This window comes from Chiloscyllium plagiosum, chromosome 2, assembly GCF_004010195.1.
Source record: "Chiloscyllium plagiosum isolate BGI_BamShark_2017 chromosome 2, ASM401019v2, whole genome shotgun sequence".
Classification (NCBI taxonomy): Eukaryota; Metazoa; Chordata; class Chondrichthyes; order Orectolobiformes; family Hemiscylliidae; genus Chiloscyllium; species Chiloscyllium plagiosum.
In genome coordinates this window covers 70,152,632-70,168,932 of record NC_057711.1, presented here as the reverse complement: position 1 = coordinate 70,168,932, position 16,301 = coordinate 70,152,632, and the positions used below count along the sequence as shown (strand labels likewise).

General features: G+C 39.4%; 1 protein-coding gene across 1 annotated transcript in view; it reads right to left on the bottom strand.

The window, feature by feature from the left end:
- The window catches only part of LOC122565544 (putative histone-lysine N-methyltransferase PRDM6), a 219,929-nt gene that overhangs the window by 54,408 nt on the left and 149,220 nt on the right, over nt 1–16,301 (bottom strand). Inside the window, exon 4 of the mRNA XM_043721601.1 lies at nt 15,283–15,410. Within this exon, the coding sequence (XP_043577536.1) occupies nt 15,283–15,410 (128 nt within the window). The remainder of the gene's footprint in view (nt 1–15,282; nt 15,411–16,301) is intronic.

The following is a 16,301-nucleotide window of genomic DNA, read 5'->3' as shown; positions in this document are numbered from 1 at the left end:
GTACTGTCCTTGACCAAATCATATCATAAAGATTTGCAGGTGCCAATATAATTTGTTCTTTGCTTAGAACTACAGACACCAGAGAATCCATCTGCACAATTCCCTCTAATACTGAGATATGCACATGACAACATGTTCTGTCATTGCCAAGTGACTCTTGGCAACACATCATGAAGATCAATACAAATAAATAAGAGAATCTCTTTTGCAGCTCCAAAAATTCCATCTGTGTTGTTTTTACTGGGTATTCTGCTCTCCTGTTTGACTGGCATTCTGCACGCTAAGCAGCATGCATTTCATGCATCTATGAATATCTGACAAAAACTGTCGCATGGCTGACCCTTCTATTTGTAAAGGCCTGTAAATTTTTCATAATTCTTTCCCCAGTTTCGCAAGCTCTAACAGTCTATACATTTCAAATGACTGACAATTTACCAGCGAGGATGGGGGTATGTTTTTGACAAATTTCATTTTTTGCTTTAACTTCTTCCAACAGAAACATTGCAAGATAGTTCAAAGTTCCCTATGTAAGAAGACCCATATTAGACATAAAATGTATAGTTTCAGCTGAAAGGACAGGACTATTTTAAAGCAATGGGTGGTCTCACAGACTCTTAGTAAGATTACAATACTGTAAGCATACACTGTTTCTTACAAGAGGGCAGCAGTTTCAGGCTCCGCACAAATCACTGCATGCTGAAGTACATCAAAGGCATTTTTTCCTCTCGACTAATATTTCCTTGGCTGACATGTATTTAGTATTGTGTTTGGATGACTCATAAAGATAACTGCATGATGTCCTGTCTCTGTTGTAGTCGAACTTGTGCCAATGAACATTATTGTCAGCACAAAATAAAAACAAAGTGTTAGGGATGGGGTGGTCAGGATCGTCAATCAATCTTAAAAATTCTTTGAAGAGGGTTCCATTAAGACATCACAAATCAAAACATATGGAATTCAAACCAGCTGACTCGTGCTAGGAGTAGATGTTTACACATTGCATAAGTGTTTCACCATTATTGTATTCCTATACACTGTAAGCAGTTCTCTTTTTTCCTTCTTCGTAAATCAAATTTAAAAGCTTCATGTCGGAAAATATTCTTTCTCAATTATCCCACAAAAGGCTCAACTGCAGCAGGTAAAATATCTGCTGAATAGTTGCACAAAGGATAGTTTTATTAATTTGACATACATACAAAGGAGGTAACACTTTAACCCTATTTGGTGAAGATCTGAGCTAAGAGCTGTGAAGATCCTAAGTTAGAGCCACACTTTTGTGCTGAGTCATTTGTTGTTAGCCAGAGACACAGTAAGGGAAATATAGTGGACATTAGTAATGCAAACTGCAGGAAAAGTAATCAGTCATTATTCCTACTTCTCATTGCTACCCACCGTTGCTGCCTAGAGGATTCAGGTAAGATGTCTTGTCTCTTTGCCAGGTTGAACAACTTGATGACTTTCAATGTCAAAGCTGCTATATTAAGAATACACTTATGTGATGTCTTAAAGACAATCAAAATTCACTAAACCATAGTCAGTAGAGAGTTCATTAATAAAAATGATCTCTTCTTTTTTTTCTCTGTGGGGAAGGCCTGAAGTAATTAAGAGTCAGTCAGCCACTTAACTGGCCAGTTGGACTTTCTATAATTAGGATCCTGGGAGTTGCAGCGACAAATCCAGATTGGTAGAAGACTTTTCTTCTGCAGAAAGTGTGGGAAAAAATAAGGAATAAAATATGTAATGGTTAAAGAAAAATCAGCAGCATGCTTGCATCTAGTTTATTTCTAATCCTCAGCCAGGATGAATCTTTCAAAGAATGCAGTTTATTTCTGAGGGATGCCGAGGTATCAACATCTCACCCTGGTTGACAAATTCATATCAGGATTAACAAGGATTAATTTGACTTTACAGGTGAGGAATTAAACCAATTAAACATTTGCCCCTTCAGTTGAATGTAAAATATTTTATGGAATTATCTGAAGACTAGTTATCCCTCAATTAACATCATTGAAACAGATGACTATTTATGGCATTCTAGTTTTTGGGATCTTGACATGCATAAATTGGCTACCTTTACATGTCTGCATTATCAAAGTGACAATATTTCAATTAAGTATTTAATTAACTGTGAAGCAACTTGTAATATCCTGAAAACATGAAAATTGCTACCTAAATAGTAATGGAAAAATTACTTTGTTTGTTTCTAAGTTAATGGTTTGTCTACATTTTATAGCAAAGAAGTTCAAAATTTGAAAGAGGATTCCTCCAGCACAAAGCTGAATAAAATCAGTTAAAAAGTATTTTATTGCTTGTGTTATGAAGATGTGTGCGTACTTTACGAGAGTTAAAAGCAGCAGAACTACCGGACACAGCACCTTGCTCGAACAACTCAATTAGCTTGTTGTCTGGAGACAAAAATAAATTCAAATTCAGCCAATCAAAGTAAATTATACACCCAAAAATACCAAACTCCAATCCAGTTTGAATTGAGTATATTGACAATCTTAAAAGCCAATGACACAATCTGATGCTTTGGGGGGGTATAAGACAGGGGAAAATTGAACAGTTGAGAGGAGAACTGCCAAGCCCAGCTTGTAAACAGACTGCTTGGAAACAAGCTCTCTTATAATTATCATTTTGATCAGTAACCTGTGAAGCAGAAATTCCTAAGAAGAAGAAAAGAAGACACAGGAAGATCCAAAATCCAGGCATGAAAGCTGTCTGGTTTTGAGATAAGAAGTGTAGTTTTGCAAATCTTAATTGGGAGTTTTATCAGACCAATACAATAGAAGGAATGGTAAAGGATAGGTTAGAGGAAGAAATTGTAAATAGTGATTCACTAATTATTCTCTGTTATACTTTAATAAATAAAGTTGTTAGATTTTACTTTAAATAAGTCTTGGCCACTCGGATTTTTACAGATTACTGCACAGTATTAAACCTTTTCTGTGATGCTGATTTTAAATTAAGCAGGAGAGTTTACCCAGTGACGTAACAGTTGTTTGCAGGTAATGAAAAAAATGAAAATAAGAAAATAGGAGATGGAAATATATAAATAGTTTTGATTCTTTAATTTTCAGCAATTAACTGCAGTACTTTAAAAATAATAATATAGCAATAAAATAACTACTGCTAACTGAGTAAAACTATTCTCAGCATAATCCTACATGTGGCCATTTTTTTAAAAAAATGGCTAATGAGGACAATGCCCATTCTGCTGGACATGACAGTAACTCAAGTTTTAGAGATAGGCCTGGAGGGATTTTTTGGATCAGGAGATCAATATTTCTCAATAACTCATAAGCCAAAGTGGCATTGGTTCTGTATTGTTATACATTACCTCTTAAACGCAGAGTCTGAAACTGAGTGACCGAGTATTAAGCCACTCAAATCTGTAACATAAAAGAAAACCCAAAAAATATTAAGTGATACTTCTGTGAAACCTTGGGCTGAATCCTCCCAAACATTGCGGTCTTTAGCAGGAAATTTGGGAAAACCAGATGAGGTGTTGATAAAGTCCTTTATCAATGTTGAGACGAAGGGTTGCATTGTTCAACCAAGGATTTTGAGATGATATTCTTATTACTGAGTGATGAGGAGCCTATTAGGCTATTATCACTCATTATCATCCTCATTACTATCACTTCATCAGATATAATCTCCCATTATCCCACCTGCCGAATAAAAACTAGACACCAAGAATTCCCAACATGGAAGTCAGAGGGGTATGTAGAGACTCCAGTTCACTATTTGCTCCTCTGTATGTCCATCTTGGACAATCAGTATCATTGTCTCAGGTATTCTCCATGAGCAGTGAATGTATGCATCCCACATCCACAAATGCTTATTCTGATATATATTGGCTTTTCGGCACTATTGTGGCACATCTCCAATCCACTTACAGTATGCTTCTGCTCTACCATACTACACTGCCAGCAAAATAGATAGTGTATTGGACAGTGAAGAAGATAATCTCAGAGTACAAAGTGACCTTGATCAAATGAGCCAATGAGTCGAGAATTGGCATTTGCAGTTTCATTAAGATAAATGTGAGGTGTTGCATTTTGGTAAGGCAAACCAGGGCAGGACTTTTACAGTTCAAGGTATAGCCCTGGAGAGTGTTGCTGAACAAAGAAACCTAGGGGTGCAGGTTCATAGTTCTTTGGAAATGGAGTCACTGGTAGACAGAGTGGTGAACAAGGCATTTGGCAGGCTTGCCTTCATTGGTCAAAACAATGACAATAGAAGTTTGGAGATCATGATGTGGCAGTACAGGAAATTGGTGACATCACTTTTAGAATATTAATTCAATTCTGGTCACCCTGTTATAAGCTTGAGAGGATGCAGAAAAGATTACAAGGATTTTGCCGGGAATGGAAGGTTTGAACCAAAGGAAGAGGCTGAATAGGCTGGGACTTATTTCTTTTATAAACTCACGAGCGGCATGGATAGGGTGAACAGCCAAGGTTATTTTTGTGGGGTGAGAGAGTCCAAAACTAGAGGGCGTAGGTTTAAGGTGAGAGGAGGAAAGATTTAAAACGGGCCAGTCAGGTAATTTTTCACAATTATGTAATAAACTGCCACAGAATGTGGTGGAGATGGGTGCAATTACAACATTTAAAAGGCAGCTGGATGGACTTAGAGGGATACAGTCCAAATTCTGGCAAATGGGACTAGGTCAGATTGGGCTGCCTGGTCATCGCAGACAAGTTGGATCGAATGGTCTGTTCCTGTGCTGTATGACTCTATGGCTTTGAGTATAGGGGTTGGGAATTCAGATTGAGGTTGTACAGGATGTTGGTGAGGCTTCTTCTAGAACACCGTGTCTAGTTCTGGTCACCCTATTATCGGAAGGATATCATCAAGCTGGAGAGGGTTCAGAAGAGATTTACCAGGATGTTGCCAGGAATGGAAGGTTTAAGTTTGAGGGAGAAACTGATAGGCTGAGATTTTTCTCATTGGAGCATAGGAGGTTGCGGGATGACCTTCTGGAGGTTTATAAAATCATGAGGGATATAAATAAGGTGAATGACAGGTATCTTTTGCCTTTGCTGGGGGATTTCAGGATTAAGGGGCATATTTTTAAGATGAGAGGAGAAAGATTTATTTGGGACGAGGGGCAACATTTTTACACAGAGAGTGGTTCATGTGTAGAATGAACTTTCAGACAAAGTAGTGGAAGTGGGTATAGTTACAATGTTTAAAATTCATTTAGATAAGTATGTGAAGGTTTGTAGCTCAGGTTGAGGTTTAGGGTGTAGGTTTGCTCGCTGAGCTGTTGGTTTGATATCCAGACGTTTCATTACCTGGCTAGGTAACATCATCAGTCGTGACCTCCAAGTGAAGTGAAGCTGTTGTCTCCTGCTTTCTATTTATATGTTTGTCCTTGATGGGGTTCCTGGGGTTTGTGGTGATGTCATTTCCTGTTCCCAGGAACCCCATCCAGGAGAAAGATATAAATAGAAAGCAGGAGACAACAGCTTCGCTTCACTTGGAGGTCGGCACTGATGATAATGAAACATCTGGATATCAAACCTCCAGCTCAGCGAGCAAACCTACACCCTAAATTTAGATAAGTACATGAATAAGAAATGTTTGAAGGGATATGGTCACGTGCAGGACGGTCGGTCCACTTTAGTTTTGAATTATGGTTGGCATGAACTGGTTGGACCAAAGGGTTTGTTTTTTGTGCTCTATGACTCTGACTCTATGACTTAGGAATGCATCAGCACCAATTATTTCAATGCAAGATCACTTTATGCTCAGTGACAGGCAGCCAATGCATGGACTGGCCCAAGCTGCATTTTTAGGGCTGTTCATTCACTCACTCATATTCCTCCATGATCTCTCGATTTCTAAATGCAACAAATAGTAAGTGACTGCGATCACACCAGGAATGGGCAGAGTCAATGTCTGCTTGCTGGTCAACAACATTGGCTCCACTGCATGCACTTGCACAGTAAAGATTTTTGTAATTTGCAATTATAACATTGTGCATGGGAAATGCATATAGTATGCAACTTCTGGGGAACAAATGCTGGTCACAAGCAATTTTGACCACATCAATATGGTTAGGGCAGGCAAGGGCATCGTGTTATTATTGCTCGACTGTTCTGGCAGATGATGGAAGTGGAATTCAATGGTAATCTGGAAATAAGACTTTAATGATGAATATAAAATTATTACTGATTGTTAGGAAAACCCATGTGCTTCACTAATATCCTTTAGGGAAGGAAATCAGCCATCCTTATCTGATCTGGCCAACTTGGGTCTCCTGACCCACAGCAATGTAGGTGACTCTTAAGTGCCCTCTGGGCAGCTAGGGATGGGCAATGATGCTGATTCAGCCAGTGACACTCACGTCACTCGAATAACTTAACAAAAGTCCTTCCAGGTTGTTGATCGATGTCTTTGCGAACTAATCACAAAAAGAGGCTCCTTTAGACCACAATGTATAAAGCTAATGCAAAACTTCATTTGCTGTTCAGAGATGGAACTGATTCCCTCTCAACTTGAACTGCAGCTGTGCCATATATCTGTCATGAGAAGTGTTGGTTTGTGCTGCTTTGGGAACAATGAAGACCATCCCAGGTTGCCAGGGCTTGACCAGATAAATGGATGGGATATGAAAGATGGAAAGATGGAATATCCAGGTGGTGGTAAGTACTTCTACCTGTTAAGAGTAGGAGAGTTAGGCTGGCATTGGATGACAGGGGTGTTATAGTCATGGTATATGGTGAATGAGTTGAATTTGGAATGATCATGTGACAAAGTTTGCTTGGCCTCGCAAAGAGGAACTTTCCTTGAAAATTGAAAATTGAAAATGACTGCCGATTTTGGTAGGATTTGATCATTTGTTGTTAATATAAATGTAATCAAAACTGACTATTGCCCTGACTGTGCTTGTTGACAAAGCAGAAGCTTGTGAAATAATCCCTCAGAAATCTGTTAACATCAAGGCTACTACAAGCAAATCTTTGCTCAACCATTTCCACTGAAGCAAGACCATTACGTTTAACATCATGGGATCAATTTTGTGAACCTCTGCTATACTTAAGCATGGGTCAGAAATACAGTTCCATGACTATAAGCTCAATTACATAACCTCTGATCTCCACAAAGGTTCTGTGTTTGATGGCAGGACTTAGAAGAATTATACCTCATGGATTACTGATCCTAAATAGTAGATTCATCTAATAACATAAACTCATCTCTAAAAATGTGTCTATATTCTTTGACAGAATAAATCCCTCTGTGCAACCTTTGACCATTAAGTGAAGATGGTAGGTGAGGGGTAATGTACAAAACCTACTGAAGCAATCACTCACAATATGTTTTGTTTTCCACACTAAAAATTTACTCCCACAGTGGAGCAGGTGAAACATCGTCCAAGGATCACTTGTGCAAAGTAAATCCTTCTGTCATAGAATAAAAGAATAGAGAAAAATTCCAGGCAGCTATGTTTTCCACAATGTTTTTCAGACCATCATTATCCCTTTTTGGGATTTTAGTAAATAATCTTTTCAACTTCTTGATTTTCTACTGGTGGAAGTGTTTCACCACTTTGATATTATTAAGAGTTCATGAAGCTTTACCAATCTCAAACCATTTCTGTTCATAGAATCATTGGTCATAATTTTTTAGATGTCTAACTAGAAATCTTGACATCAAAATCTAAAGCAGGTAACTGGTGAATTCAGCTTACCACTTGTTCCAAAGGACTTCCATGTTGGACACTGGGCAGCAACATCTCAGGACATACACCCCACATCCACAGACATTGGTATCAAATATATGCCAGCCTCTAAGGACTCTTATGCAATAACTACAATGTACTTTAAGGATGTCTGCACTTCAATGCTGCACCTTGAACTACACCAACAAGTATTGTATTGCTGCAGCAAGGACACTGTGTGCTCATTGCCATGCACCCAGCACATGGACTGGACCAGGATGTATCACTGGATTCTCAATTACTGTCATCACGCTCACTTGCTCTGAGCATACCTGCAGATACAAAGCAGGAAGCTTGTCATGTTTGTCAGAAAGCCTCAGTCATCATGTGGAATAGCCTTCGCTTAGAGTTTCCTAGCATATTAGAGTCATGAGATGTTAAGCACGGAAATAGACCCTTCAGTTCAGTTCATCCATGCTGACCAGATAACTTGAATTAATCTTCTCCCATTTGCCATCATTTGGCCCCATCCGTCTAAATCCTTCCTACTCATGTACACAGCCAAGTACATTTTAAATGTTGTAATTGTACCAGCCTCCACCACTTCTTCTGGCAGCTCATTCTATACACACACCATCCTCTGTGTGAGGTTCTTTTAAATATTTCTCCTCTCAACTTAAATCTATGCTCTCCAGTTTTGGAGTCTCCCCATCCCAGGAAAAAGATCTTTAAGATTCACTCTATCCATGCCCCTCATGATTTTATAAATCTCTATTAGGTCACCCCTCAGCTTCTGACACTCCAGGGAAAATAGCCTATTGCTCTCCCTATAGCTCAAACCTTTTAATCCCAGCAAAATCTTTGTAAATTATTTTCTGAATCCTTTCAAGTTTCACAATATCTTTCCTATAACAGGTGACTAGAATTGCATGCTGTACTCCAAAAGTGGCCTAATCAATGTCCTGTATAGCCTCAACATGATCTCCCAACACCTATACACAATGGATTGATCAATAAAGGCAAGTGTACCAGATGTCTTCTTTATTATCTTGTCTGCCTGTGAGTTCACTTCCAAGGAACTATGAATCTCCACTCTGGGGTCTCTTTGTTCAGCAACATTCCCCAGGACCTTACCATTACATGTCCTGATTTGCCTTTCCAAAATGCAATACATCACATTTATCTAAATTAAACTCCATCTACTCACTCCGCAGCCCATTGGCTCATCTGATCAAGGTCTTATTGTACTCTGAGCTAAACCTCTTTGCTATCCAGTATACCTCCAATTTTGGTGTCATCTGCAAACTTACTAACCTACCTCTCATGTTCACATCCAAATCATTTATATAAATGACAAAAAGCAGTGGACCCAGCATGGATCCTTGCAGCATACAGCTGGTTTCCAGTCCGAAAAACAACACTCTACCACCATTCTCTGTTTCCTTCCTTCAAGCCACGTTTGTATCCAAATGCTAAATCCCCCAGTATTCTACATAATATAACCTTACTAACCAGTCTACCCTGTGGAACCTTGTTGAAAACCTTCCTGAAGTCCAAATAGACAATCAATCTTTTTTGTCACTTCTTCAAAAAACTAAATCAAGTTAGTGAGAAACAATTTCCTATGCACAAAGCCATGTTGATTATCCCTAATCAATCCCTGCCTTCCAAATATCCTGTCCCTCAGAATCCTCTCCAACAACTTGCCCACCATTGATGTCAGGCTCACCGGTCTTTAATTCCCTAGCTTTTCCTTACCAAATTTCTTAAATAATGGCAGCACATTAACCAACCTCCATTCTCTCAGAAGCTCACCCATGGCTATTGATGACAGAAACATTTCAGCAAGGGGCTCAACAATCACTTACTTAGCTTCCCATAAAGTTGTAGGGTACACCTGATCAGGCCTCAGATTTATCTACGTTTATGCATTTTAAGACGTCCAGCATCTCCTCCTCTGCAATATGGACACTTTTCAACATATCACTATTTATTTCATCAAGTTCTCTAGCTTCCATCTAGACAAGGGCAGCCTCTGACACCAGTCCAGGGGCTTAGACGTGACCAGTCAGCCATTTGAGGTGGTCAAAGGCAGGATGCTTTCCACAAAATGGGTGAGGAGTTAAACTCAGGAAGCCTTCCATCCGTCATGCATTTTTGTACACTATTAAGGGTTGTTCTTCTCCTGAAATAATAGTAGGGCAAATATTACAGGAGATGAAAGTGGGTGGTTAGAAGATGTCACAAGCTAAGTGAGTAAGCAATGCGGAGTTAATGCTGCCAGGGATTTGGGTGGGTGACAGTGATGGAGAGAAGATGTTGCAGGCATTAATGACAGTGGTTGAGCATGAGCCATGGTGGGAGGTAGCAGAGATTGAGTGAGTATGAGATATTGGACAGAAGCTGGTGATACTTGCATAGCGGGGTGGAGACAGTCATTGACTTTCTTCCTACATTGCTATGCATTCCTCCAGACAGCTGAGATTGCTTTAACCTGTGTGGCAACTTCAGACCAGGCTGCCACGGTCTGGAGTCATAGCCTCTGTTGCTAGTCTGACGGAAAGCCAAAGTCCCACCTACGTACCTCCAGGTTCCTATCCACAAAACGGGATGCCAAATTTCTCCTGTCTGCCATGTCTGGGGAAAATGTCAGGAACCATATAGGGCACTCTTGACTGACACAGCTTGTCTAAGTGCACTATGGACTTCTACAGATTGCACGAGCGCAAGGGATGCCACTTAGTTCCAGAATACTCTGGAATAAGATAAAGGTAACTTGGTGGTCAGTTAGTTCAGTCAGCTGGACAGCTACTCTCTGATACAGAGTGACACCAACAGTGGGGGTTCAATTCCCAGATGAGCTGAGGTTACCATGAAGTGCTTTCTTTCTCTACCTTTCCCATTGTCTGAGGTGTGGTGACCCTCAAGTTAAACCACCACCAGTTATTTCTCTCTCTCCAAGACAGCATGCTCCACTAGGACTATATCTTTTAGTCTGGCAGCAATGTGTTATTCTGGGAATGGCGTGTGATAAGGTAGGACTAGAATCTGACGTGAGGATTGTCACGGAGTGGGTGAGGTAGTTAATGGGGTGAGTTAGGAATTCTCTACCAGAAACATTGGTGGAATCCAGTCTCACAATAGACTTTAAAGGGAAAGAGGATAAATATTTGAAAAATAAAAATTTAAAAGGGATATAAAGGAAAACTGAGGTGAATGGAAATAACGATTACAGAACCAACTCAAGCTGACAGGCTGAAAGGTTTCATTTTGTAGTTAACAGAAGGTGAGGTGAGAAACCATGCTAAGTCTAAAGATGAAAAACCTCAACATGAAAAAAATTTGATGTGATCCACACTTAGCCATAAAAAAATTAGATTCAGGTAACAACCTGAAAGCACCCAACAAAATGGGACTCTGAATCTAACTTCATCATGGGCATCTTATTGAATAATTTTCTCAAATATACAAGTGTCTTCATTTTGGACAGGGAGGAAATGGTTACCGAAAGCAGAAGGAGAGACTAGGTTCTTGAGCAGTGACATTGGGGGTGAGGAGGTATTGGAAGTTTTGGCAGGTTTAAAAGTAGACAAATCTCCAGTTCCAGGTGAGCTGTATCCCAGAATGCTATGGAAGACGAGGGAGGAAACTATAGGAGCTCAGACCAAAGCTTCTAATTCCTCTCTGGTCACAGGGGACTTGCCAGAGGAGTGGAAGAGAGCAAATTTGATTCCATTTTTCAAGCAGGTTGGCAGATACAAACCAAGGAATTATAGACCACTGAGTCTCACATCAGTGGAGAAAGTTTTGAAGAAGAAAATCAATCGCCACTTCAACAGGTAATATTTGATCAGGGAGAGTCAGTGTGGCTTTGTCAAAGGGAGGTCATGCCGAACAAATTTGAATTTTTCAAAGAGGTGACCAGGTGTATAGGTAAGGGTAGAGCAGTTGATATAGTTTATACGGATTTCAGCAAAACCTTTGACAAGGTCCCAAATGGCAGACTGATAAAGAGGGTAAAAGCACATGGGGATCCAGGGTAACTTGGTGAGTTGGATTCAAAATTGATTTAATGATAGGAGACAGAGGGTGTTGGTAGAAGGCTGTTTGAATGACTGGAGGCCAGTGTCCAATGTTGTACCACAGCAATTAGTGATGGGTCCCTTTTTGTTAATGATATAAATAAATGATGTGGATGAGAATGTGGGGAGATAATAAGTAAATTGGCAGATGTCACGAAGATTGACCAGGTTACTGAGTGAGAAGAAGGTCTTGAGTACAAGAGGATATAGATGGTTTGGTGAGATGGCAGGTCAGAGTCAGGTGGAATTTAACCCTGATAACTGTATTGATTCCCCCAGCTTAATGGTAATGGTAAAATGGGGCATACAATTGCCGATTGTGTTGGAGTATGATTCTTCTGGTCCACAGCACTGTACGGATGCCCAATCTGGAGTTGCTGGATCTGTTTGAAGTCTGTCCCATTTAGCACAGTGACAGTGCCATACAACACAATGGAAAAGATAAGGACTGTGCAGTGGTCGCTCTTATTGATACTGTCATGGATGGATTCATCTGTGCCAGGCAAATGGGTAAGGATGAGGTCAATTACATGTTTCCCTTTTGTTGGTTGTCTCACCACCTGCCACAGACTCAGGCTAGCCACTATTTACTTTAGGACCCAACCAGCTTGATCAGTCGTGTTGTTGCCAAGCCACTCTTGGTGATGGATGTTGAAATTCCCCACCCAGAGTACATTTTGCTACCCTTGCGCAAATGGTGTTCAACATGGAAGGATACTGATTCATCAGCTGAGGGAGGATGGTACATGGCAATCAGTAGGAGGTTTCCTTGCCGCTATTTGACATTATGAGGGTTGGAGTCAATGTTGAGGACTTCTGAGGCAACTCTATTACACTGTGCCACCATCTCTGCTGGGGGGCTGAGGGGGTGGGGGCATTGGTGGTAGTGTCTGGGATATTGATTTAGTGAGTGTGACTATGCCAGGCCTGATCAATCTGTGAGATAGCTGTCTCAATTTTGGCACTAGCTCCCAGCTGTCAGTAAGGAGGACTTTGCAGGGTTGACAGGGCTGTTTTGGCTGTTGTCATTTTCGATGACTAGGTTGACATTTGTCATTTCTTTGATGTGGCTTTGTAGTCATTAGTGCAACTGAGTGGCTTGCTAAACCATTTCAGAGGGCAGTTGAGAGTCAACCACATTGCTGTGGGTGTGGAGTCACATTTAGGCCAGACCAGGTAAGGATGGCAGATTTCCTTCCCTGAAGTACATTGGTGAACCAGACAGTTTTTTTCTGATAATCAGCAGTGGTTTCATAGTCATCATTAGACTCGTAATTGCAGATACACCTTGGATTAAAATTCTACCACCTGCCTTGGTGGATTTGAACCCAGATCCCCAGAACATTAATTGAGTTCCTGGATTAATATTTGAGCGATAATACCACTAAGCCATCACCTTCCTTTTATTGTAACACTGATACATTTTACTTTTTTCCAAAATTTGTCACTCTTATTTTTCATCCCTTTTTTGCTGTTTGTATATGCTTTTCCCTTTAGAATCAATTTTGTCATCACCTCTTCAAGACTAACAATTCACATTAATTTTCCGATAACTCTGCAAGTCATTGATCTCATTAGCAGGGTGATCCTAAATAACCAGCCAAGAAAGACTGACATTGCTCAATACTTAAATGCTACACAGTTTTAGGTTGACTGCCTAATTTTTTTAGTATGGGTACAAGGGTTGTGCTTCAATGGGAGAGAAAATGCATTTAGTTAAAGAAAGAAACAGCTTGTATTTACAAACCACATTACCACGCTCTTAGAATACCCCAAAACGCTTCTCAATTAATTCATTATTTTTAATGTATAGTAACTGATATTTTGCTGGCAAAAGTGGCAGCATATTTGCGAACAGCATGCTGCTATGAACGAATGATATAAATGCCAGTTAGTTCTCTATTATGCAGAGCACGAGCATTATTAAGTAACATGCATAAAATATTTTATTTGTTTTTGTTTATTTGAGCAACATTGGCAAGGCCACATTTATTGCTATCTACAAGACTAAAGACAAGTGCATGATGAAATACATGCATGGTTGTAGTCATAACAGCAATCAAAACAATTCACTATTATCCAGAACAGAAGAATTTGCCCTAAGAAGGAATGGCCTTGTCATTTAACCATAGCAGTGATTGTTGTGCTGGTGTTCCCATGACTGTATTAGGTCAGGAACTCCAGGATTTTGACCCTTGGCAGTGAAGGAATGCTAATGTATGTTCAAGTAAGTATGATGTATGGAGTGTAATATTCCCATCATATTCCTAACGCTGAAAGTTGCTCTCGGACTTTATTGAATTGATCCAGTTTATCCTGTTGGTCATATACTGCAACTATACAGCATCAATGATATTATCCATAACAGAGGGTCTGAACAGGCAAATTATTTAAAAATTACTTTCTTGAGACATAGTTATCAGTGGCTAACACATTACTTGTGCATTCAAAATTGTTCTGAGGAGAGGTAATGGGTGTTTTTCTACTAATACATTGCAAGAGTATTAGTACCTGCAAATCTTGAGGTACTAATATCCCACAATGCTATTAAATAGGAAATCTAAAGAGATTTACCCTCACCACTTGAGGCAAAGTTGAAGGTGTTAATGCTTCTAATAGATCCTATTCAGTGGGAGGGGCAAGAAGGAAATAAGACACCACCAAAGTAATCTCAATGAATTACTGTAGTGGTATATAAACCATAAATGCTGCATGTTAGTGATAGGGGAAGTTCAGAAATTTAATACAGTAACACAGATACCTCTGAAGCAAATTCTTCGGATCTGGATAATAGTGAATTGTTTTGATTGCTGTTATTCCTACACCCATGCATGTATTTCATCATGCAAATGTCTTTAGTCTCATAGATAGTGAAAATACTTATATGGCTTAAAGGGATCCATTTATCATGGAATATATAGCCTCTGCCCATTCTTTTGTTGATGGTGTTGATTTTACTGATCCAGTCAGCCTAATGGTCAATTGTGACTGCCAAATTGGTGACTTTGAGAATTGCAGCTATGCGGAAAGAGGAGAAGACTGGAACTTTCTTGATTTATGATTTGGAGATGCTGGTGTTGGACTGGGGTGTACAAAGTTACAAATCATACAACACCAGTTTATAGTCCAACCACCTGATGAAGGAGCGGCACTCTGAAAGCTAGTGCTTCCAATTAAACCTGTTGGACTATAACCCGGTGTTGTGTGATTTGTAACTTTCTAGATTTAGACATCATGTTCTGGCACTTATGTGACATAAATGTTAGCTGCATTTGACCGACTCAAATCTGAATCCAGAGTAGCTTAATGTGAGGTGATTCATTATTGTAAATTTATTAATGGTACTTAGCTAACAATCTCAGTCCTGGCCTGTGACACAGGAAAGAACCTTGACAAAGCAGTGGATGTCAATGAAGTTAGCTGGAGGTAATGTACATTTTTGCCTGACTTTAGTTGCTTCTGCAAATCAAACTCAAAATTGTGTGAATTGTCACACTGATCAGTCAAAATGTAAATATCTCCTACCTGTACTGGACAACCGTCATGTTCTGTTCCCCACAATGTCTTGCACATCGGATATATCTCATCCAGTTAGACTTGTTGGGGTCACTGCCATCAACAAAGTGTTGTAGTGATCCTTCCTGATCATATATCTGAGGAAGATGTCAAAGGTCAAACAGTTATTGGGTCATCGGCATTCACTCTCGTTTTGCTTTGGTTATATTTCTGCTGAATGTCATAGAAATGTATGGCCACGAGATTTGTCACTGGCTTGTGGCATTTTCATAAAACTTATAATCAATTAAAATAGACTAATGACACTAAAATAGGGAACACCATATTTGTTGATTTTAAGCTGAACTTTATAGCAGATTTCATTATTCTATTGTCAACATGCTGAAATAATGACACGGAAATCCAAACAAAATAGGCACTAATTTGAACCATGTTTTCTTTTGGATGTTAGAGGGTAGTTTCAAGACCAATTGAAAATAAATGGATTTTTGCTCCATTTCAATTACTTGCTGATGTTTGCTTCAGTTTTTAATTGTTTCAGTAAACTAGCAAAATGTTGTTTTGTTTAAAGCAACCATCAACAATTCAAGCAGCATTTTGTAAATTTGTCTAAAAGGCAAGCTTCAAATAAACAATTGTGTTTGTACTTATTATTTGAAAATAATTTAAACATAAGAAATCTAGAAACAGGTGACTCAATGTATTTTTTGATAATTATTACATAACAACTTCATAGAGCTATTTTGTTGAGTATGCTGTGCAGTTTTATGCAGCTGGCAGACTCATATACTGTTGTGTATGTTATGATCCCCGACAAGACACTAGATGTGACGACCTGGTTAGGGACCATAAATATTTTGTTTGTTTAAAGTGGATGAAATTTGAGATCCCAGGTACTTCCAAAGAAAATAAAGCCACAAGGTTCCACAATTTCGCACAAAGAAATTAAACTTTATCGTACAAAGTTGGACAAGTAAAATAACTTGTCATGCCTCACTCAGATAGTCCTGCTATTGCCAGATTCATTA